Raw genomic sequence first — 25,031 nt, forward strand, 5'->3', positions numbered from 1 at the left:
GGTCATGGGGGAACAGGAAGTTGAGGGGGTGGGGGTAGAATAGGGGGAAGAGGGAATCATAGGATCGAAGACAGATCAGGCACCAGAGTGACCTCGAGTGATCTAAAGGGATAACATCAATTGGCAAGCTAAGCAATAGTGGAAGGACCACCTCGAATGCCCATTCCTGATAATGAACTTGATGTCTATAACTATCCGGGAGCCTTCATCCTGGGACTGATGGAAGCAGAGGCAAACACACAAATAAGCACTGAACTGAACCCAAGGAACCCAGTGACAGAGAGAGAGGAATGATGAGCAAATTGGCAAAGAATGGGCTGGCAAAACCAGCAGAGACAGCTGATCTGAACAGGGGAGTGCTCTTGGACCCCAGACCGACAGTGGGGAGGCCAGAATGGGACTGATCTGGACCCCCCAAATGTGAGTGTCAGTGAGAAGGCCTGGACAACCTATGGGGCTCTGAGCTGTGGATCAGTGTCTATCCCTGGTATACAATCTGTCTTCATGTGCCTATAGCACAAAGAGAGATGCTCTCTCAGCTTGGACTCTTAGGGGAGTGCCTTGACCCTACCAAGAGTAAAATGATAGACTCTAGACATCCCCTATGTGGAAGGATTTGGCAATAGGGTGGGAGGGAGGGTGGAAGGGGAGTGCGGGAGGAGGGGAGGGAGAGGGACCTGGGATTGACATGTAAAACAAGCTATTTAAAATAAAAAAAAAGAATAAAAAAAAAAGAAAAGAAATACAAACAAAACATTGATGACAACTATTTTCTCACAGATAGGGCTTTGGAGAAACAGTCAAAAGGGAACACAAAAAATGTGCGTTAAAATCTTTGTTTAGGGTAACATTTCCTAAATGTCTTTCTGTTTCCAAAAAAAATTTACTGTTGATTCACACTGAAAAATATACCTACTAACAAACTTACTAATTGCAAAGCATTGCAGGATTATATTCTTGTTACATAATTCAACTGGGTTGCCATCATTTTCATCACAAATGAATTTATTCAGAATCCATTGGTCCAAGGTAGTGATTTGGTCCTAAAATGCATAAGTAGTGGTGCTAGCCTCAAAGTAATCACTTTGCTGATTTATGTACAAAAATCACCATTTAATTTGCCAGTGAACATGCTGCACTCATACAGAATATTCACTCATATTAAAATTTAAGCTTAACAGAACTTAAAAGTCAGAATAGCATAATAATATGATTTTATTCACATGAGTATATTGTAGAAAATTGCTCATCACCCCTGATAGCTCTGTTTATGTTTCCAGTGAGCACAAAGATTGCTGTTGCGATCACAGTAAAAATTTAATCTGGATATAAAAATTTAATTCTAAGAGGAAATTTAGTGGAATAAGCAGAAAGGAAGTGAGCCAGGGACAGAAATTCAATAAGATTCCTATGGTGAGGGTAAAAGTGAATTGACATCTTGTAAGCAAAAATGCACAGTAGTTAAACCCACAGTTACAGCATGTCTACTTCTGTATTAGATCAGATGAAATGCCTGTTGACTGTTGCCTTTAAAATTTACTTTCCTTTGACCTTAACATCTTTCATACAGATCTAACATACTTATAACACTTCCACAGTCCATTACTTAAAAACACCAGGATGCTAGTCTTCTCATTATACTTATATTCATATGTGATCATTTTAGTATGTCTAGTAATTCAAATGAAAGCAAATAATCTCATAAATTTTATGGATATAAACAAAACTATATATAACATATTTAAAAGTAATGAAAATTCAAATTTGACTAGTCAATTATTCACAACTTTTGAATTATGAGGAGCATTTCTTTTATTTCTTACATCCAAATTACTATTTAATATAGACTCCTTTTCACTGTTTATTTTTCAGATTTTAAGTACACCTCTCCCTTCCCTCTCTCCCTACAATACCTTTCCATACAACTGTCCCTGCTCTCCCTAAAATTAATGGCCTCTATTTTATGGAACTCTTTTAAAATGTCTGTATTTATTTTGCCAACATAGAATATAATTGTTTTGTGTATGTGTATGGGCTACACAAATATATTCTATGTAATTATCAGATGCTTTACTGTCCTTATTGGTGTAAGTACTTGTCTAAAACAGAACTTAGTAGACAATCTGTGCAGTCAACAGAATTTGGACATTTTACATGGTAGGAATGACATAATGTAATTCGGTTGTATTCAAACATGGATGCCTACAGTACCCATACACTTACAGAGAAATGATGAGAAATATTTTTAGATTTTTTTATTTCTAATGTTATACTATAACAACATCATTTCCTCTTACCTGTATTTTTATTATTACTTTAATTTTTAAATACCTCGCTTCACATGTCAATCTCAGTTCCCTCTCCCTCCTCTCCTTCTTCAACCCCCTTACCATCCTCCCCAGCCTCCCACCCTATCTCCACTTCCTTCCACATAGAGGATATCCAGAGGCTGTCATTTTTCTCAGGGCAGGGTCCAGGCACTCCCCTCAGAGCCCAGGCTTAGAGAGCATCCCTCTTTGTGTTATGGACACACGAAGTCCATTTGTATGCCAGGGATGAACACTGATCTACTGCCCAGGGCCCCATAGGTTGCCCAAGCCTCCTAAATGACTCTCACACTCAGGGGTTCTGGATCAGACCCATGCTGGCCTCCCAGCTCTTGGTCTGGGGTCCAAGAGCTCCCCCTTGTTCAGATTAGCTGTCTCTGCTGGTTTCACCAGCCCATTCTTTGCCCATTTGCTCATCACTCCTCTTTCTCTGTCACTGGGCTCCATGGGTTCAGTTCAGTGTTTAATTGTGGGTGTTTGCCTCTGCTTCCATCAGTCACTGGATGAAGGTGCTAGGATGGTATATAAGGTAGACTTCAAGTTCATTATCAGGAACGGGCAATTAAGGCAGTCTCTCCACTATTGCTTAGCTTGCCATTTAGTGTCACCGTTTTAGATCGCTAGAGGTCTTACTGATGCCAGATCTCTCTTCAAACCTATGACACCCTCTGTTACAGTATTTCTCATTCTGTTCTCCCCCTATTCTATCCACCACTCAACCTTCCTGTTCCCCCATGACCTATTCTCTCTTCCTCTTCTCCCCATCCCTTCTTCTCATATCCCACTCCCCCCACATACACATCCAGCCATCTTCCCAATCTGTTCAGCAGATCTTGCCTCATTCCTCTTCTCTGGGGTACCCTGCATATCTCTCTTAGGTTCTTTCCTGTTTCTCAGATGCTCTTTCAGTGACATTGCAGACTGGAACTATCCTGAGTTTTTCATATCATTTATGTAATCTATCATATCATCTGCAAATAGTAAAAGCTTGACTTCTTCTTTTCCTATTTGTATCCCCTTGATTCCTTTTGTTGTCTTATTGTTCTAGCTAGAACTTCAAGTACAGTATTGAAGAGATATGGAGAGAGTGGACAGCCTTGTCTTGTTCCTGATTTTGGAGGAATTGCGTGGAGTTTCTCTCCATTTAGTTTGATGTTAGCTGTTGATTTACTGTATATTGCTTTTATTATGTTCAGGTATGTTCCTGTTATCCCACATCTCTCTAGGACCTTTATCATGAAGGGGTGCTGGATTTTGTCAAAGGCCTTTTCAGCATCTAGTGAGATGATCACATGGTTTTTCTTTTGTAGTTTCTTTATATGGTGGATTACATTGATAGATTTTTCTAAAGTTGAACCATCCCTGCATTCCTGGGACGAAGCCTACTTGATCATGATGTATGATTTCTTTGATTTGTTCTTGAATCCGATTTGCTAGTATTTTACTGAGTTTTTTTTTGGCATCGATTGGTCTATAGTTCTCTTTCTTAGTTGTGTCTTAATGTGGCTTGGGTAGCGTGGTAATTGTAGCCTTGTAAAAAGTTTGTCAGTGAGCCTCCCAATTCTATTATGTGTAACACTTTGAGGAGTATTGGAATTAGCTCTTCTTTGAATTTCTGGTAGAATTCTGCACTCAAGCCTTCTGGGCCTGGCCTTTTTTTTTTGTTTGTTTGGGAGATTTTGATGATTGCTTCTATTTTGTTAAGGTTTATAGGTCTGTTTAGATTGTTTATCTGTTCTTGATTTAGTTTTGACAAGTGATATCTCTCCAGGAAATTGTCCATTTCCTTTAAATTTTCAAATTTTGTGTAGTACAGATTTTCAAAGTATGGCCTGATGATTCTCTGGACTTCCTCAGTGTCTGTTGTTATGGCCCCCTTTTCATTTCTGATTTTGTTAATTAGCATGCTCTCTCTATGTCTTTTGGTTAGTTTGCACAAATGTTTGTCTATATTGTTAACTTTCTCAAAGAACCAACTCTTTGTTTCATTGATTCTTTGAAATGTTTTCCTGGTTTCCACTTGATGAATTTCAGCCCTCTATTTAATTATTTCCTGGTGTCTGCTCCTCTTGGGTGAGTTTGCTTCTTTGTGTTCTAGAGCATTCAGTTGAGCTATTAATTCTCTAGTATGACTCTTCTCTAGTTTCTTCATGTGGGCACTTAGTGCTATGAGCTTTCCTCTCAGCACGGCTTTCAGTGTCCCATAAGTTTGGATATGTTGTGTCTTCATTCTCATCCCCTTTCCCTACATACTCAACACCATCTGCTGTCATTTGTTTTATTAATTATATGCATTCTTTATCTTTATTTTTTAAGGTTATGATTCCCATATTTTCCATTCTTTTTCTTCACTCCATACTCTCCCAAACATACCCAGGGACCAGAGAAGGGAGTATATCAGTCATACTCTCAAGCAGACACCACTTTCATGAGGAGTTGGCCAACACAACACAAATCCAACTCTGATTTCCAGGGGTTTCATTCCTTTGTTTTCTTTGTCTTTTGTTTAAGAAAGAGAAAGAACATGAACTTATGTGGGTATGGAAGTGAGGAAGTTCTAGAAAGAGCTGAAGGATGGGAAAGAAATGATAAAATATTTTATCTTATATTCTTAAAATAAATACAAATTTAAAACAATAAAAATAAACTGCACATGTAATGATTTCAATGTAGAAATGGAATACTAAATGGATGGGAAAAAATTTAGATTTTTTTTAATTTTCAAAAACCAAACTTTCCAAATTAAGCTCCTTAAAGGTAGACCCTATAAAGTTATATTATGCACAAGAAATAATAAATATTTTTGCATAAATGTTTGCATAATTTGTCAATAATCAAATTGTTTAGATCATGTAGATATTTAAAATGTTCTATAGTCCTAGATACGCCTCTTATGGGACCCACAGAAACAAACACACATACAAGAAAACCAAACAACCTTCAGGAAACCAACTTGTAATTCCTTGCTTCATCTATTGTACAATTCACAGAGCATTCTCACACAGGGAAGATGAATAAATTACTAAAAATGGATTATTAAATAATCAACTAATTAACTAACTGATTAATTGTATAGGCTTTTTACTTAATAAACTTGTAGCCAATACTTTCTGTTTGCACTAGGAGAAATAGCAGATGTGCAGACTGTCATAGTCTTTTTCATTTTGGACACAATCAAGTAAACAAAAAGGAGATAAACATGTAAACACATGAGACCAGTAAGTTGTGTATGTGATAAATGCTTTAACAAAAGAAATGTGGATAGGAAGTTTGTGAGTTGAAACAAGCAGTACTTACAGTGATCAGAGGAGGACATTTTGAAGAAATTTCATTTAATAATAAGGTCTGAAAGTTGCTTAGAAGATATCCCTTTTGGATTCTCTATGCCAACAAGCTTACATACCATTAGGAAAGTGGATGTAGGGGATTTTTATAGCCTTGGTTATGAGCCATCAGTAGAATTGGAATTGCTGCCTTCAGATGGCTAATACCTAGGTATAAACATGCAAGCATCTCATTCTACTGCAAACCTATTTTGAGACACCATCTCTTTACCCAGTTCAAGCAAAGAAACTTGAGAGACCATGCACAGCATGGTTGCATGTGTTCTGACTCCAGTCACACTGTTGTTTGATTTGTGTTTCATAAATGTTTCCTAGGACAGTCCACTGGTCTTACAGTCTGACAGAAATGTAACAGTGAATGCCAGAAACCACATGGGGCAGCTCACTGGACAGCTGACAGTCGGTGAGTGTTCAGAGGTAAAGTCTGTTCATTCTGTCCTTACTCCATTTTAGACTCTGTGATAAAGTTGAAATACATGAAGCTGTGTTTCTTCTCCAATTTACTACTCCTAAGTTTCAAAATGTAGTGTTTTTCCCTGAAATATTTTCATGGTATATCAAAATAGATAGAGAAAGCATATGGGGTGGCCTTACCCTTTCTTAAGAATGGATGAGGTATAAGAAGAGAAGTAGGAGGAGGGGATGGGAGGACAGAAGGGTAGAGAAACTGTGGTTGGTATGAAAAATAAATCTTAGAAAATAATTTAAAAAAGACATCCTCAGTCCTAAATTATTTTACTTGTATTATCAAATACATTTTAATTTAGCAATTGAAATTTTACCAAAATTGCATGTGTAATTATTTCACTCAATTTTTATATAGAAAAAGACAAATCCAACACAGTTATAGCTATATAAATGATATATACATATTTGATATGCATGTAATGCTTAATTGTTTTGATATAATATATATGGCCTGTGATGAAATTACATGGTACTGTCATTGCCTGACCCATGAACATGTCACTATTATCTGCATTTCTCTATTTAACTACATCATCTATAATATGTGTGATATACATACAGTGTTAGAGGGTCAATTTTCAATGTTGAGAAATGGATTGTCCTATTTTAGTGAGAAGTTAATATTTTCAATATTTCTAATTGAGTTTTAGAAATATAATAGTCACTTATAATAAGACATTTATAAATATGAATTAAAACTGTATCTATTTCCTTTGCAGAAATATAAGAATTTTGATAAATTATTAGTTTTATTGAAGCTAAAAGGATTAATTTGGCAGTAAATATCTATTGTCATAACTACATATTTTGTGATAAACTAAAATATAATACTTATAAAAGGGCGCTCAAATTAAATTTACTAAAAACTACAGGAATCAAATACTTCTATGCATGCATAAATGTGCCAGAATCATCAAGCCACCAATATTAATTGCAGTAACAATTTGTAATTGTCTCAAAATTGTATAAGATGCCCGGAAGAACTAGGCCTAAGTTGAGGACATTTTCCAAATCAAAATTTACTCATAGTTAAGAATATTTAGTGGAATAGAATTTTCTCAGTTCAACATAGCTGAAGTGGTTCTTAGTGGAACTGTCAACAGATAAGTTAAAAACACACAGACTATATTGTAAAACCCATTGTCAAATAATAGTTACATAATCCTTGCCTGTAGCATGAAGCAGCTGTTTGATTACAGGGTGTGTAAACAATGTCATCTGCATTCAACCGCACACTTTTATGCATGAAATGTAAAGAAAATATTTTCCTTGCATTTTACCCATTCTTGCGGACTCTTTCAACGTAATGTTAATATCATTCAAATGAGAGAAAAGAGAAAAAGATGTTTAATTTTAATTAATTATTTCTGTGGTTAAAAATACATTTAAAATAGAAAAACTTAAACTAAAATCGGTGATTTGGGCACATTGTGGTTGACTCCTATATTATGATTTCCCTTTGTAACTGTCAATAAACAAAGAACAAAAGCGCATTTTCTTTAGAGTGGATTGTAACACATTCAATAACCTTGCATATCTAGGTGTGGTAGGGCAAGCGAATTCCAGGACCTAGATGGTTAAGGTAGACTGTTATCTGTTAGCTTGAGCCCACCCCTATCGACATAGTGAATTCCAGGTCAGGTAGGACTACACAATGAGAACTTGTCTTGAATACAAACTTATATATGGATATCTACCACTTCAGTGAATTCTAAGACAATAACGTGTCTTTTGGAGATCAGGTTTTCCTTTTCTAAAATAGGCATGACACTACTTTGAATAATGCAAGAAAAAATGGGAGTGATTTTGGTGCCTTTCAATGAAAAGCAATAGTTATATGTCAAATGTGTCATTATTTTGGTGGTGATAACTGTAAATATGAGAACTTTAGTTGCAATGTTTTGCTACACTGTGAAAAATTCCAAGATGACTTCCTATCACATTATCTTCCTGATGGTAGTTAAATGTGGTATATCATTACTGTTACCATGTGTCAATGTAAACATAACCTAATTATACACAATGTATTAAAATTTGAGTCTTGGAAAGATAGTTTTCCTTCCTATAGATTTAAAGAGGAGTACACTCTCATAATGTATTTAGTCCTGTTTCTTTTTTAAAAATGTGATGACACAGGTAACTTTTTAACAGTGTTTTTTGGGGCATGGCATTGATTGTAATTCTTATGTATGACACTGTTTATTGATTTAAAATACATTGCCTCTAATTGCCATATATTATGGGTTAAAATTTCAGTTATTCTGCAAATAAAATATTACCTAACAACATATCAATTTCCAGTGAAAATACACAGTAAATTCCAGTTTGTAATGATTTTTTCTAGATTTTTATTTGTTCAGTTATGCTCACTAAAATGCTATTTAAGAGGTATGAACAAACCAAATCCCTGGCTACCATGGGTCCTGTCTTGCTTCTTCAGTATAAGCCAACTTTGCTTCTTATTCCATGTAAAAGAGACCTGTAATTTAATCCAGAGATGTGATATGTGTGGTATGTTAATTCTAATACCATTTTCTGCCATTTAAATAGAAACCAAATTATTCCACTTTCAATAAATGCATAGAAAATACTATTTACGTATGTAAATGTATATATGTATTCCTATGTACAATTTAACTTTACTCAATCTAAATATTTTTAGGCATTAGGTACAAAGCCAAAGTTGACAAATATTTTTTCAAATTATAAAGATCAATAGTTTATGTTAAAATAGGCTATTTAATATCAGAATTTGCTTACCAAACCTACAATTCTGTTTTTTTTTTCATGACAATTCTAACTTTAGAAGAGATACACAAGGACTCAAGTTTCCTCCTCCAAATTTGTCTTATTATAAAGCTGAAAGAAAGGAAGGAGATTGTTGTTGATAAGGTTTAAAAAGTACAGCATACTAAGGTCAGACTCCTTGAAAAAAAAAAACAAGAACCCTCCTAACCAAGTCTCAGAATCACTTTCCAGGTCAACATTTCCTATTATTTGTTCACTAATTATGTTTGTTAGCAAACCATTCATTTATGTATAGGAAGAAAGTGGTATGTGGTTTTAGTTATGATATCATCACATGTGTTGGGAGCCTGATGACAGTTTCCACAACTTTCATTCAAGTAATGTATTTTAGCTAAGGACAATTTTGTGAAGCATATTTGCTCTTCCTAGAGAGCCATTGCAATGTGAGATATAGAATAAAAGTTATTTCTTTGTGCCATTGTAAATAAAATAATCTTGTAATTTTGATATAAAAATTGTGACAGATGGTTCACTAAAGATGTATACATACATTTATACATGTACCAACAATTAATGAAGAAAGGAGTTCATGAGCTTAAAAGAGAGCAAAGAGGAGTATAAAGGAGAGTTTACGGAGAGGAAAAGGAAAGGAAAAAATCATGCAATTAAGTTATAATCTCAAAAAAAAGAAAAAATTAAATGTCATGACCACAGCTAAGACTCCCATCAATGTGAAGAGGGTTCCTGAATGTGGCCACCTCCTGGAAGCATATTAGTCAACTCCTTAATTGCCATAAGAGATACTCTATCCAGTAACTGATGCAAGCAGAGCCAGAGATCCACAGATACGCACTGTGCTGAGCTCTGAGAGTTTTGCTGAAGAAAGGGAGGAGGAATTGTACCAACCAAGTGGAGAGGGGGATTCTTGATGGGAGAACCCACAGAGACAGCTGACCTGATCTCCTAAGAGCTCATGGACACTGGACCAACAGTCAAGGAGCCTGAATGGCACCAACCTAGGCCCTTTGAATGTGTGTGACATGTATGACAATCATGTAGGTTGGTCTTAGTAAGGTTTTTAGCAGTGAGTGCAGGACCTCTACCTGGGGCTTAGCTGACTTTTGGCAACCTGTTCTCCATGCTAGGTAATCTGATCCTACCTTGACATAAGATGTGCCATGCTTTGTGCAAGCCCATGGGTGACCTCCATTTCTGAATGGAGATGAAGGAGGAGTGAAGTAGATGGGAAATGGGAGGAGACAGGAGAACAGGAGAGAGGGGAAACTGTTTGTATACAAAAATAAATGAAAAATGTCATTTAAATAAAAATATACTATTAAATTAAAAATAAATCTCAAAGTGAATGTCATATATTCTGAAAAAACATTAAGATAATTACCCATAATTTTTATAATAACACCCTGATCTTTAATATAATAGATTAATTACATTTAGACTTAGATAGGAGCTTTGATTTTAGCCATTTGGTTGCTGTCTAACACGTCTTTATAGCATAAACTCTTTCATATTATACTTTTTATACTTACACTATCAAAATATTTCTATAAAATAATCTCTGTTTGCTTTCAATTACTATAATAAAATACTCTTAGAAAAGTAACTGAAAGGAGGTCAAAGTTGGCTTACTGTTTCAGGGAAGTTGAGGCACCAGGCTTTTGAAGCAACTGGCCATGTTGCATCTAAATTTAGAAAAGAGAGCAATGAACTCCTTTGCATTAGTTCCCAGCTTGCCCTCTCTGCTCTATATAATTATAACCAAGGTCATTACCTACAGATGTGACCAAAGGTCTGTCTCAGTAGATTCTTCCAAGTGGAAAATAAAAACTAGCAATCACAAAGGCAGAGGCTGAATTTTAACCTGATTTTTCCCTTTCATGTGATTTTATCCATCCTACACATGAAGGATATAGATAGGCAACTGAGAAAATTAGCAAAGAAAAATCTTAAAAGGTATAACTTGTTTATAATTATTTCAAAATAATGGGTAGCTACCCACACTTGAATTTCAGTAGTGACTCTTAAGGAACTTCGTTGGTTATTTGTACAGTTATGTGTCATAGGAATAGAGACACTTTACATCATGCCAAGCCTGCATCATTATCTGAGTAAAACAATAGAGATAATTGGGCATGTAAGAACTGTAATACCATTTTGAAGATTTATTTTTAAAGTGTGTTTAGAATCACAACCCTGTGCTTCTGCTAACATCTTACCTTTTATTATTTTTCTCTTATTTAATTTTCAATCAATTTGGGAAAATGAATTCTAAAAGAATTAGCCTCTGGCCACTGCTAGTGTCATTCTCAAGAATTATGTAGTCATGTTCCACATTATTAATTTCCAATTAATAAAAAAGAAGTGGCATAAAATGTTGCATTAAAAATCCCTAATTTCAGCCCACTTCCTCATTGTCAGTTACTATCGGTGATTATTGTGTTAATATGACCCTGAGTGTCTCAATAGGCCAAATTCTATGAAATAAGAAAAAACTACCTGTATTTGCAAAATATTTTGTGCTTAGTACAGTTTCCTTCCTTCCTTTCTTTCTTCTTTCCTTCCTTCATTCCTTTCTTCCATCCATTCATCCATTTTTATTCCAGTTTTCTAATTCATGTTTGTAGTTTTGAACGCCACACATGTGAATGTCATGGCAGTCAGTTCCTGCAGCAGGGTTGTCTGTACAGGCAGACCTATGAGGTTACCAAACTGAGAGGATAGGAATTATAAACTCACCAGGTGCAGATTTTCAAGATATAAGTTCAATCAAAACTGTTTAAATGTGTGTAGACATACAGATTTTTCACTAATCATAATATTACAAGTAAATTCATATGATTTATACCACATATAAAGATGTTACAGAGAGTAATTTCTCATTTTAAAGGACATATAGTTTAACAATTTATTGCATTTTATCATCTAAATTCTCTACACGTGACTCCTAGAACATCTCCTAGCATACATGTGTGTAATACCTCCTACAACAGATGCAGAGAATAAAAGACAAAGTTCACATGAAGGTTTTAGAATGTTCCCTGGGATGTAGTATTGTTATGTATATGCTAGTGTTTGAAAATTTCAGTAGGTCTACACATAAGTTATTCTGACCACTTGACCAAACCTCTGGACATTCATAGTGAGCCAAATAACTCTATTTTGCTAGATTGTTCCTACATTTCTTCTCTATTACCTTAAAAGTAATAGCTTACTTTTTATCTTTTGTGAGGGAAATTGTTTGAGGAACTTTCTGATAGCTTACATTCTTTAATATTTAGTGATCTAACAAAAATGACATTGTCTTTCCTTGCATTGTAGGTTCTTATTTTCATACATGCATCATTTTTTAAATTAAGAATGTAAAGAAAAGGTAAGTAAGGCAGCATCCTAGATAATATGTTTTTCTTCAATTCTTGGCTCATTCAAAAAGCTTTTCTAATTGAAATTTAATCCACAGAATAATTCAACAAGTCCAATTATCTTTTTGTGTGTCATTACTAAACATCAGCATGTTTTGTGCCTAGATAAATGAGAAAAATGTAGAGGAGAATTTTATAATAAATATTTAGAGACCAATAAAGTGACATGCAATCATGTGTTAAAGCAATTACCATGAACACCTGGAAATCATTTAATTGACTACAGATGGTGTAGGACAGATAAAAAGTAGGTTACATACTACCCTTACATAGTAAATTTATATTTTTGTCATTAGCTTATTTTGCATATGACTTAGAAATATTGTAATGGTCTTAGACAGCTTGATAAGATTGAATATTTTCTTTGAAATAAGCTATGGAACTCTTAGAGAACACCAAAACTGGAAAGAAATCTATTCTGGTTTAATGCTACCTGTTAATTTTAAGTGATTAATGAGTTGTTGATTTTAATCATTATTAATTGTTTAATTAACTCATTAATATTAGTTACACTGATATGAATTGGCTTAACATTAATCATTCTGCAAAAGATGTAAGTGGAAACAGATGCCTATCACATTCAAGAGCAAGATGAAAAGCTTGGAAATCAGGATGTTTAACTAACTTGAAGGAGAGACACTGACATTCAAGTTGTGAAAAGTCTTAAAATATAATCCTGAACCATTACATGAACACTCATAAATATTTATGTAATGTGAAATTTTAACTGTATTTTGAAACTATTATTGTTTTAAAACATAAAAAATTGGCTTCCCCGAGTATTCATTAAATTATGACTTTAAAAATTAATAAAAGCACAAAATCAGGGAATTTAGTGTATTTTTTCTATCAAAGTAGGACACACACAGAGGGTGGGAGGAGGCATTTCAAGCTGTGCCTCCTGTGTTTCCAGGCTCTCCAGGCACTTGTCTAATATCTGTCACTGTGGGTCTCCATATCACCTTGGTAAAGATTGTTCCAGAAACACTGACCTCCACTCCTTATGATCATTGGTGAACAGTCAGAGAAAATGTCAGCAGATTGTCATTCTTTCACTGATAGAAAGTAGTCTGAAATGACCCTCTCTTCAAACAGAACATAACCTTTAATGTACAGTCTGTGGTAATCTGTCATTCTCAAAGGAGTAAATTGACTATTTGGGAATAAGGGCAAATGGATCAAGTGATGAATGATGCTTCCTTAAGAACTCATCATATTAAGTGGCACATTTCTCCAAATTACCAGTACCTATTAGATGTCAGAACCCTTATATATGTTTAAAAGAAAATGGCTAGGCTAAGGGAAATATACTGAATCAAGTTTAATGTTAAAGACATGTATAAAAAGGACAGTCCTACGCCTGATTCTGGTAGCTCAAAACAAAGTAACTGAAATTAATTTGAACAAAAATAATCTATTTCTAAATTTACAATGTTGCAGGCATCACTGGCTAGACAAATAACTATTGTCTTAATTGTTTTAATAGAATATGTTTTATTTAAAAGAAGATTCTAGTTTACCATCTTAAATTTTGAGATGATTTGCACTGAAATGCACTTTGAAAGATTTACAATATTTTGTAAGGAAGAAAAAATATGAAAAGATAATCAAATTTCAAAAGCGCACTATTTGGCTTCATAATTTAGATTTGATACTAGGCCTGATGGCTTGTTCACTAAGCCAATCTCTGTTTTTAATATTTCCTTGATAGATCTAGGTTATCAGGAGCATTTATGTTCATGTATAATTCACTAATTGAATAAAATTTTATGTCTTTTCCTTCATTGAAAAGTTGTTTGGGAATTTGGTTGTTGGAAAACAAAATTCAGAAATTCAAAACTTTGTGTGTGTGTGTGTGTGTGTGTGTGTGTATGTGTGTGTGTGTGTGTCTAAACAACATTTTGAAGGATAAGCCAAATACTGTTTCCATATCACTAAATAGCACTGTTAATTGTCTATCACAGGAAAGAGAAAGGTAGACTTTGGAAAGTGAGTGCGACTCTTTAGTAACTATATTAACTGTTGTCTAATTCTTCACTGTTCATTTTGTTTCTTTGTAATATCTGTATATGTGTGAATGTTTTATAAATGTATGCCACACATGTGGGTGCCTAAGGAGCCAGAAGAAATCTTAGAAGCTCTTCCAGTTAGAGGTACAGGCAGTTGTGTGCCCCGAGGTGTGGGTACTAGGAACCCAGCTTGAATCTTCTAGAGCAACAAGCAATCTTAACCACTGAGTCATCTTTTTGATCTTCTGCACCTGTTCTTATGCATAGTTTGGGGGAATTTCCAAGTAATGTATTGTGCGTATCAGAAGAATAAGGGGCATTTGGAAGAGAAAAATGATCATAGAAAGACAAAAAACAAAACAAAACAAAACAAAACATCTGTCTCTTTTTATTTGTCTCTTTATAATACATAGTTCACAATAATGAAACAGCATTATAAAGCTTTCTTCAAAATCCTCTAAGATTTCAGTTTTGTCATCATTTGTGTGATGTCTGTTGTTCTGAGATTCAAAGCGAGAAGTCTACACATGGCAGTCAAGAATTCCATCAATGCACAACCTCATCCCTTGCCTCCTCCTCTACCTGTTCCTCCTCCTCCTCCTGCTCCTCCTCCTCCTTCTTCTTCTCTTCTTCCTCTTCCTATTCCTCCTCCTTTCTCCTTCTCCTACTCTTTCCTACTTCTCTTCTCCTTCTTCTTTACCTGGTTCTGTTACTAAAGTTCTTAGATAGCCCAGATAGACCTTAGACTTGATATCCTTCCACGTCAGCTGTGATTAAAAGTGGGTTGAAATTGCAGGCCTGTATTACTTCATCAAGTGAATTAGTAGGGTTTAATTACAATATCTAAATAGGTCTTAATTCCATTGCAAAATTTTCTGCAATAGTACCTCTAGATGTTTTGCTGGATTTTCTAATGAAGTCAAGAATATCTAATCCTGATTCTGTATTATGAGGAAATGTAATTTTTGTCCATTCATTTGAGGGTTATTTGGTTCTTTCTGCTTTCAATTTATATTTATACCTAATGCTTTGCAAATGTTTACAAATCCGTTGGTGTAATAATGTATAATCAGTACTCTCCCTTCTTTACTATCACAAAGCAGCTGGAGCATGTTGTTTAATCATAATTTGCCATGGACCCATGATTCAGTAATCCCAGAACTTGGAAAGTGGAGGCAGATAGACAATCCTCATTTATATAGTAGATTTAAGACTATCCCAATCACCCCAAAAGGATAAATGCATTTAAAAATGAATACTAATTTTTCTCTTGTTGTTCTATCATGGCAGAGCATGGTGGTACTTCTACAGTATTATTCTTCTCTTTCCATAATTGTTCTGACGGAATCTACTGTGTTTATCAACATCAGATTCATTGCACACTTGATAGGTGAGATGTTTTCAACAGATCCTAAACATATTTCAGCATCCTAATGTTAATGGAGTAATTTAGATCACTATATCTAGGGAATAAATCCTTCAGTAATGTGGACCAAAAAATTAACCATAATTGCTCACATAGTAAAGCTTTGAGATAGCACAATCACAGTAATCACAAAACTTAAATTTATTGAAAATTCCATCCAACAGACTGAAGGCACATGTACCATAACCTTAGGCTGTGTTCCTTGGAAACTGTATGGGAAGACTGTGACCATGAAGGGAATAGAGGAGTGCCCTTTGAGTGTGCAAATGCAAGAAAATAAACAATACAAGACAGCAGAATGAGAGAAGAACCAAGTGGCCTTCTACTCTGAATGTTATCCTTCATGCGACCTTACATGGAAGATCTCATTAGCAGGGAATTGAAGATTAATCTACACCAGCCTAGAAGGCAAAATTTAAAAAGAATTTCATCAGAAAATTGATTCTGCAGTTTAAATCATATGCCTAAACCTCATGCTACCACCATTCATAAACCGTAGGATTTGGGTGAATTTAAAAACCTCTCTGTGTCTCAACTCTCTGACTAAAAGTGGTTTGATACTCTCTGACATTGAGGGTATTTTGATGATGCACTGAGATTATGAAGAAGTTCTTAGCACACCTAGTTACTACAGAAGGGCTAGCTGCTTTGAGCTGCTTTGACGTATTTGATAGTTGTTTCTCAATGGTAAAGCAGCAAAAGATAGTTTTGTTTAAACATTATTGTCCTAAATAACACTGTGTATTGTGGATGATCAATTTTCATATCATTTAATTTTAAGGGTTATCATGATTTATCAGCCTCAGCAGGTGCTTCTGTGGGTCATGACTTGTAGGATATTGCTGCTGGGTGCTAAGCACAATTAAATTACCCATAGCATCTGGCCCCATAGCAAGTCACTGACAGGACATTAAGGTTTTATATTTATTCCCTTTTAGTTTTCTGACAAGCCAATGGTTCATTAATTCTGATAAAAATATATTATTCTGGAAGTGACTAGTTTAGATGAACATAAAAATGAATAGTAAATTTAATGTCTTTATCTGTTGAATTATCTCACATGAATATTTATTGAACATCTAAAAAGCAATTTGAATACTGTGATACATATCTTTATTATAATTATTAGTTTTTCATCATGTTAACTAACAAATATAAAGCAACTCTAATGATGATAAATCGAAATAAAAAACTCAAGAAAATCTCACATATGCATTTTTAAAGACACAATATTTGGTACAATATAAGATTAATATAAGTGTAGACAGATTGAGGCTAGTAAAAGAAGATAATAACCTGGAAAGACTTCATGTTTACATTTAAAAAAATCAATAAAAAGTATTCATTTCATATTAATAATGGAATGTCCTTTTAAATGAATACAAATGATAATCTTAGAATCAAAGTTTAATTCTTTACAGACATTGCATACATGTTGAGCCTGTATCAGAATTTAAACTATGGAATACATGCCTTAAGTATAAAATGCTAAAGTTTGGAAATGAAGATTAATGATTTGTTTGGGCTTGTATGAAAACAGTCTTGAAGATTGTATGCTGTGTCAGGATAATGGAGAGTTACCAGTGAGTTACATGCACAAAAGTTAAAACTACCAAAAAATCTAAAAGTCCCATAATCAAAAGTGGGTCCATGTCATAGCAACCAGCCAGTTTCTAAAGAGCTACTCTAGCATTTCACATTGTAAGTAAGGATCTCAGTGAGTGTCATAAGACCTCTCACGATCTTCATAATTGTCTTGAGAATTAAATCAACCAATGCATGAGGTGATTTTTTTCACTAAGTAAACACGTTAGTCCATTTCACTGCATTTGAATAACTTACGACAATCTTTGAATGTTTTTATTCACTTACTAAATATACAATTGGTGCCAACTTATATTGGAAACTGTGCTGAGAATGGAAATATTAACAAGGATTTAAATAATAAGGTCCTATAGTGGGCATGACAAGTGACCCTCAAATAATTGTTAATTTAAATCTAAGTGCCATTCATGGTAGGTAAGAAAGTTAATCATTTATATATTATTTTATAGCATATGAATTCCTAGTTTAGAATGTTTGATTAGAAAAATATTCTGCCTTTTTTTCTTTATTTTCTTTCCCTCCCTTCCTTTTTCCCTCACCCCTGCCCAAATCTGATAATTTCCACTTCCATCCCAATTTTTTTGTGTACATATACACATAGGACCTGATTATTCATTTGACCTACACTTTGAGTCAATAATGACTCCATGTGTCTCCCTTTTTACTTTTATTATTTTCACATTTCTAGCTTCTCTAGCTCTGTGCACCTTCTCTTCTCACAGAGTCTCATGTAGCCAAGGCTAGCCTTGAACTGAACACTCCAATACTAGGATCACAGGCATATTTCACTAAAACTAGCCAGGGCCTAGTGGTATTTTTCAGAACTTAGGTGTCCTGAGCCAAAGGCTCACAGATGTGCTATTCTCACAAGCACTATTGTTACAACAGCTGCACCAAATGACTCAACAAGTTTGGAGCATCTACTCTTCCTTTCTTAGCTTCCCACAGATCTATGTGGCAAATGTGGCAGTAGCTCCTTTCTCTTTACCATGGGTTGCACTGTCACAAATGTACACAAAGAGTCTGAGAGGTTTGATACAGAGCTAACAGCTTCATAATCAAGATACAGAAGATACAAAACATGATCTAGTCTCATCTCCAAAGCAGATTTCTGATCACACTTCCTTTCTACTCTGGAAACCCACTTCTGATTTTCTAAGATTATATAAAGAATTCACACATTTCATATTTATCTGTGTCATCTGCAATGATTATGTGTATAGCACTTCACTTCTTTGTGACAACCAATATTCCTTTCATAAACATGAAATAATCCTTGTACCTATTTACCCAATGATCCTTCATTTATGTTCCATATGGTGTTATTATGAACATGTAAAATTATTCTCATGTCTTTTATTATAGTCTTATATATCTCATTGGGGAATTACTAGAATTAGAAGTAGAGTTCTATACGTTGATTGAGGACATAGCTTTCACTCTGTAATTCTTAGTTTGTCAATAATGGGTCATAGAGTCTGTTGTAATTTAAGAAAGGTGACACATGAGAGAAAGACCCCATGTGTCTGGGTTCAAGAAGAAGATTTTTTATTAGATAAAAGTACCAAAAAAAGGGGGAAAGTAAAAGGGGGAGACTGGTCTCCAGAGACAAGAGCAGCAGGAGAGAGGAGAAAGGAAAGATGGGGGAGAAGAAAAAGGGGGAAGGAGAGAACAGAGAGAGGGAGAGAAAGAAAGAGAGACAGAGAAGAGAAGGAGGATGGGGGGGTGGGCAGGGCCCTTTTAAAGGAGAACACAGTGAATGTGCACAGGTGGTGCTCTTAATGACTGCAGCTGAGGGCGTGTCCTGTCAGAATCCCAAGTACAGGCAAGTACAGATCCCTGAATACTAATCCCATTGAGTAGCTCATTTCTTGTATATTTCAGTAATTTCAATCTTCAGAAAATGGATTTGAAAGTTTTTCACTAGTTATATTCCTAGAGATGGTTTCTAAAGGGTTGTACTATTGAAACCAGAAAAGATTAGAATTTTCTCTGCTAATTGTTACAAGCAGATGAAGAAATTACATTGTATTAAAAGCATGATCAGAATATATGCCATGAAAAGATAAGTTTCAATAAAAATATCCAGTTAGGCATATCAAAAATTTTACTATCACGTAATATTCTGCAAACAAAGTATGCCACTAAAGGAAACAAAATTCATTTCTGCTTTCCTGTTTTCCAAAATTGCATTCTTTTTACATAGGCTATCCTATCTTTCTTAACCAATAAAATATAAGCTATCCCTCTGACAACTATCGATGTCCTTGTGTGACTTTAGTTCATCTATCTTTATCACTAAGGTTATTTTAGCATTGATTGATTATTGGTTTTTTGAACTTTTCATTTAATGCTTAATGTTGTGCCTTTTTGTCTGGTTACCCTGTTTTTCTGTGTTTACCTTCTCATGGAAACTTTATTAATATTTTTTCTGCCTTAGTCCACATGTCTCCTTTCGTCTTTATAATTCTTCTTCCCTTACTGAGTTCCTGGCATTCCCCTAACAGTACATGCTAACACTTCAAGAGCTACTTTACAACTATTCTTCATGGTTAAACTTGAGAGTAACAGATTCCTATGCTTTACCTTATTTGAGAATACTCTTTTCCTGCTGTTTCCTGAAAGATAACCTAACCTCATGTAGTATCTGCTGTTTTCATTTCAGTTTTTTTAAGCCACTCAATCTAGTCTCCATGTTTTCAGAGAACAAATTGGCTCACAGGGGAGCAGGTGTTTCCTGGTGGCTAATACGTTCCTCCTGTTTGGTTGGTTTCAGTGTTTTGTTTATCTTGTCCAGAAATATAATTTTCAGGTATCATATTTCTTTGGGTGTATTCACTTTTTGCTTATTGAACATCTGGTTTATGACTTTCTCCAAATTTAGGGAGATTTCATCCAATGTTTCTTTGAAAATTTTCATTCCTCACTCTTTAACTCTTTATGGAATTGATATAAATGCTAGGTTATTTCCTTTGTCCCCACATTCCGGAGAGTCAGGGCTCATTACTCAAACTACCTTTCTCTTGTTCTGATTAATTCTATCATCATAGTTTTCATTGCTTTTATTTGAAAATAGATTATTTCCTCATAAATTATGTCCTGATTATAGTTTCACATTTCCCTACTCCTCCAATGTTATCTTGGTGGATTTTTTTCCTTTGATTAGGACAGTGTAAGTGTTCTTCACCTTTTCTTTTAGGTAGTTTCAGTTTGAAGTCTATTTTTTTTTTTTTAGATTTTAAAATGTCTACACCAGCTTGTTTGTTAGGTCCAATAGCTTGAAATATCTTTTTTCCAACATTTTACTCTGAGGTAACATCTATCCTTAGTGTTGACATGTTTTTCCTATATGCAGAAGGAGGACAGATTCTGGTTTAGCATCCATTCTGCCAGTCTGGGTCTTTTTGTTGGGGAAGTAAGATAATTGATATTGAGAGTCATCAATGGCCAATGACTGTTGATTCCTGTTATTTGTTGCTGTTTTTGCTGTTGGTTGTAATGGTGGTGGTGGTGGTGGCATGTGTGTGTTTGTGTGTGTGTGTGTGTGTGTGTGTGTGTGTGTTTCCTTTTGTTTGGTTTTAACGGTGTGATATTATGTATTTCCTGTATTTTCAAGGACATGATTAACTTCTTTAGATTGGGTTTTCCTTCTAGCTCTTCTTGTAGGACTGTATTTGTAGACAGATATTGTTAAATTTGTCTTTTTGATGGAATATCTTATCTTATTCATCTATGGTGATTGAAAGTTTTCCTGGGAATAGTAGTCGGGGAGTACATTTGTAGTCTCTTAGAATCTACACCACATCTGTCCAAGCACTTCTGTCTCCATTGAAAGGTCAGGTGTAATTCCAAAAGGTCTGCATTTATATGCTTCTTTGTGTTTTCCCCTTGCAGCTTTTAATATTCTTTCTTCATTCTGTATGTTTAGTGTTTTATTTATAATATGGTGATAGGACATTTTTGTCCTGGTTTATTTGGTGTTCTTCATACTTCATATTCCTTTGCAGGCATCTCCTTCAGGTTTTCTTTATTTCTTCTATTTGTATTACCAGGATTTGAACAGTTTTATTTGTTTCCATAAAACGTTTGTGTTTCTTGATTTTCTTTAAGGCATTTATTCATTTCCTCCTACTGTTCATTTTTCCTGGATTTCTATGGGGTCCTTTGTGAAGGACCACTATTAACTTCATCTAGTTGGTTTTAAAATTTTTTGCTTTTACTTCAGCTATGTTAAGGAATATTTAGGACCTGCTGTGGTAGGATAGATGGGTTCTACAGGAGACATCTGTTCTGGTTGTTGCTGATTGTTTTCTTATACTGGTGTTTCAGCTTCTGGGTTTGTGATGATTATAGGTCTAGGGGACAACTATTGGGTTTGTCTTTGTTGGGTGGTTTTCTTCCCTTGGTTTCTTTTTCTGTCTTTAGTTTTGGAGAGTGTGATGGCTCTGTTTCATGTTTCACTGCTCTGCTAGTCGGCTGTATTTACAAGGAGGCTGGGATCCAGGGATGAGTAGTGTGAGGGGTTTAGGAAGGAATGGTCTATGGGACATGCAGGCAGTGAGGGCATAGAGTAAGGGAGGTTGCAGCTGGTCTTCTGTTATAATTCTAGGATTGCGACAGATGGCCTTTGCTGTGTGAATAGAGAGGGCAGAGAAGCCTGTAAGCATATTTTGAAATTTTCTGATTATCTTCTGTCATCTTTATTCAAAGATACAGAAAGTTGTTCAGTTTTGAAAGTTTCATTTTTCCCCATGATGTCTATTAGGTTATCTGAATTGTCTTTTGAATAACTCTTTCACAGAGAATTTGTATTACCTATTGAACTTTCTCCCACAGGGCGAGAACACTACATCACAAAGAAGGCTGCATTTATCATTTAATACCCCTGCAACAACCTCTACTGACAAAGTATAGCATCATGCCAGCTGCCTGTCAAGGCCAAAGAGGTCTGGACTCCTTTTCACAGGACTAGCAAAAGGCATACATCTGTAACTAGGAGACCACCAATAGATAACCTGTGTGTTCTCTTTGGGAACAAGGTTCTCTCAATGATGTTTTGTTGCCATTAATGGTAATAGTAAATGGAATTGAGTCTCTCTCTGATTTGGACTACACTGGGCCATGCTCAAAAGAGAAAAATAATTTAATATGTATTGCAAAGTTTCAGATGTGCTGCTAGACTTACCATGGTGACATTTTATAATTGGGACAAAGCAAGTTTTTAAATAAATTTGAAGTAATTGATAAAAATATAAAGGATAAATTACATAGTGGCATTCTAAGAAGAGTATTAAAACAGAATGATTGAAAGTTACCATTTGTTAGTGTAGATGACTTAGGGACATAGTCATAAAAATTTCAAAACAAAGTTTTGATAATTTAAAAATTCATGTCAAGTATCATAAGTACTTAGAATATTTTTTTTGCTTGAAGACATAGCATCCATTTTACTTAAGCAGAGAGAGGAGGATATATTTAATCAGATAAAAATTAATGTTTTCTTTCTTGTAAGTTTTCATGAGATTGGATGAACTACTTATAATTTATTAGCTCATCCTATCTGTATGAATGTGTGAAATTCAGCAAAATATCAGTACTGACATTCTTCCCACTTATTGACTGACTACATAATTGAATATATCCATTACAAATACTCTATTTTGTATATCACATAAACATAAATAATATAGTGATATAAATGAAATTCTCATTAGATATAAATGTACATTACACCATTATTTATTCTAAACATTTTCTCTTATATATTTATCAAAAGCATGATGTAAACGTTCAAACAGCATTATATAGTTTGGCTATTTAATTAATAATCAACCACTATGTATATAGTGAGAGAAACACTGTTCACTACTTCTGGCTAAATTCGATTATTAGACATAACACTAATATCAGCAACAATAGAGGAAGCACTTGGTACAAAGACAGGAGCATTCCTATGGGATAGGCCTCCAGTCAATTGTTAAATCAATTTTCAATAATTCTTTTAAAGAACAAATAGCAATCTGTATGTGATTAACTGTTCCAATTTGCCTCTAATAAAAGTAGCACAAATGTTCATGCTAATAAAATATGAGTGGAAATATTCAAATTCATTCTAGTCTAAGAATGATTTTAATACAGAAAAGCAAGCTGTCCACTTGGACTACTTGAAAAGGAGTGTGCTTTCATTGTTTATCTCCTTTTTAAGCCACTAATGTAGCTGAGGAACATGTTTTTGCTTTTAGTTCTTCATATTTGTTTCCCTTTTTCTCATTTGTTCTCACCTCTGTGCTTACTTTAGACATTTTCTCATTGTATTAGAGTAATTTCACTTTCACACAGAGTCCTAAATTACCACCTTTTGAATGTTTTATGCTACCAGATTTCTACTTGAAATCAATGCAATTAATGTCTTAAAAAGTGACACACACATTTCAAATGTTAGTTAATTGTGTTAATCATGCGTATTTCTTTTGAATTATCTGATCTTTTGAAATCGGCATGGAAATTTGGTGTCTAAAACTTTCAATAGAACTGATTGGTTGTCTGGCAAACTTCCACTCTAATGGAGTGCAAAAAAGGAATTTTGTTATGTTAAGCTAAACATGGTTAGTAAGAAATACAGTGAATATGGGCATTTAGACTTTTGTAGTAAATGAAACTTGATTAGATTTAATTCAGTTTCATTTTCTCTTTGTGAGGAGGAACCATTAACAGAACATCTCACTGTGTATAAAAGGAATTCAACATATTTCACCTTATTCAGTGGCATGAAAATCTTGTAGGGAAATAGGATCTGCTCATCGTCACTGTCAGTCAGTTCAAACTTAATGGAGTGGTAGCAATCCTACCCCAATTTGCTTCTCCATCATTTATACTTACACAAGCTAAACTATTGGGGTAAAGGAGATCCTTTCCTGAAGCCACCTACATTTGCAGTCTATGGGGAGTGGCTTTGATGGTCAGAATTAATTTAAAAATCTATACAAGCTCAGAATTCTTTGTAACCAACCTAGTTTGTATCATCTACCTTCTATTTAATAGTGGAATACCCATTACCCCATATACAGAAAATCATACTTGGGACTGAGGATTTTAAATAAATGGATATTAATTAAAAATAATTTCTGTAAAAAGTGAAAAGAAATCACAAATATAATAATGTTTCTCAATGTTGACTCTACTTACACATGTGTAACTTAAGTCCTAGATGTTTAAATTCAAAATATTGTGCAAGAATTTCCTGACATATGTTATTTATACAGCATTTTTGTTTCCAAGAGAGAAAAGATGGGGGCAGAGAGAATAGTTTTAAAGATAATGATGAGCAGAGCTCTTAATTATGAAGAAACTCAATCAGTGAACAGATATTTTCATCAAGGGTTATCAAATCTTGCATTTAAATTGAGAAACTAGTTAAGTGAAACTTGATTGACAGTTAATTTCGTACTCTGGTGGAAAAGCCAGACTGTGTCTCAAACTAATTTAAGCCAAGTAGAAAGATAGAAAATGTTAAATATTAACTTTTCTAAGTAGCCACTATCACCTAGACTCTGTGAAAATTGTTTTCTACATTGTTAATATTATAAACTATAGATTTAAATTAGTCTGAGAAGTGACTAGTGACTCAGTTTAGACAGTATCACTTAGGTGTGTTACAAAATTAAATG

General features: G+C 34.5%; 1 protein-coding gene across 1 annotated transcript in view; it reads left to right on the forward strand.

The window, feature by feature from the left end:
* Sgcz (sarcoglycan zeta) overlaps positions 1–25,031 on the forward strand; it is a 912,857-nt gene that overhangs the window by 808,256 nt on the left and 79,570 nt on the right. Inside the window, exon 4 of the mRNA XM_005066630.4 lies at positions 5,987–6,074. Coding sequence (XP_005066687.1) covers positions 5,987–6,074 — 88 coding nt within the window. The remainder of the gene's footprint in view (positions 1–5,986; positions 6,075–25,031) is intronic.

Source organism: Mesocricetus auratus, unplaced genomic scaffold, assembly GCF_017639785.1.
Source record: "Mesocricetus auratus isolate SY011 unplaced genomic scaffold, BCM_Maur_2.0 Super-Scaffold_100026, whole genome shotgun sequence".
Lineage (NCBI taxonomy): Eukaryota > Metazoa > Chordata > Mammalia > Rodentia > Cricetidae > Mesocricetus > Mesocricetus auratus.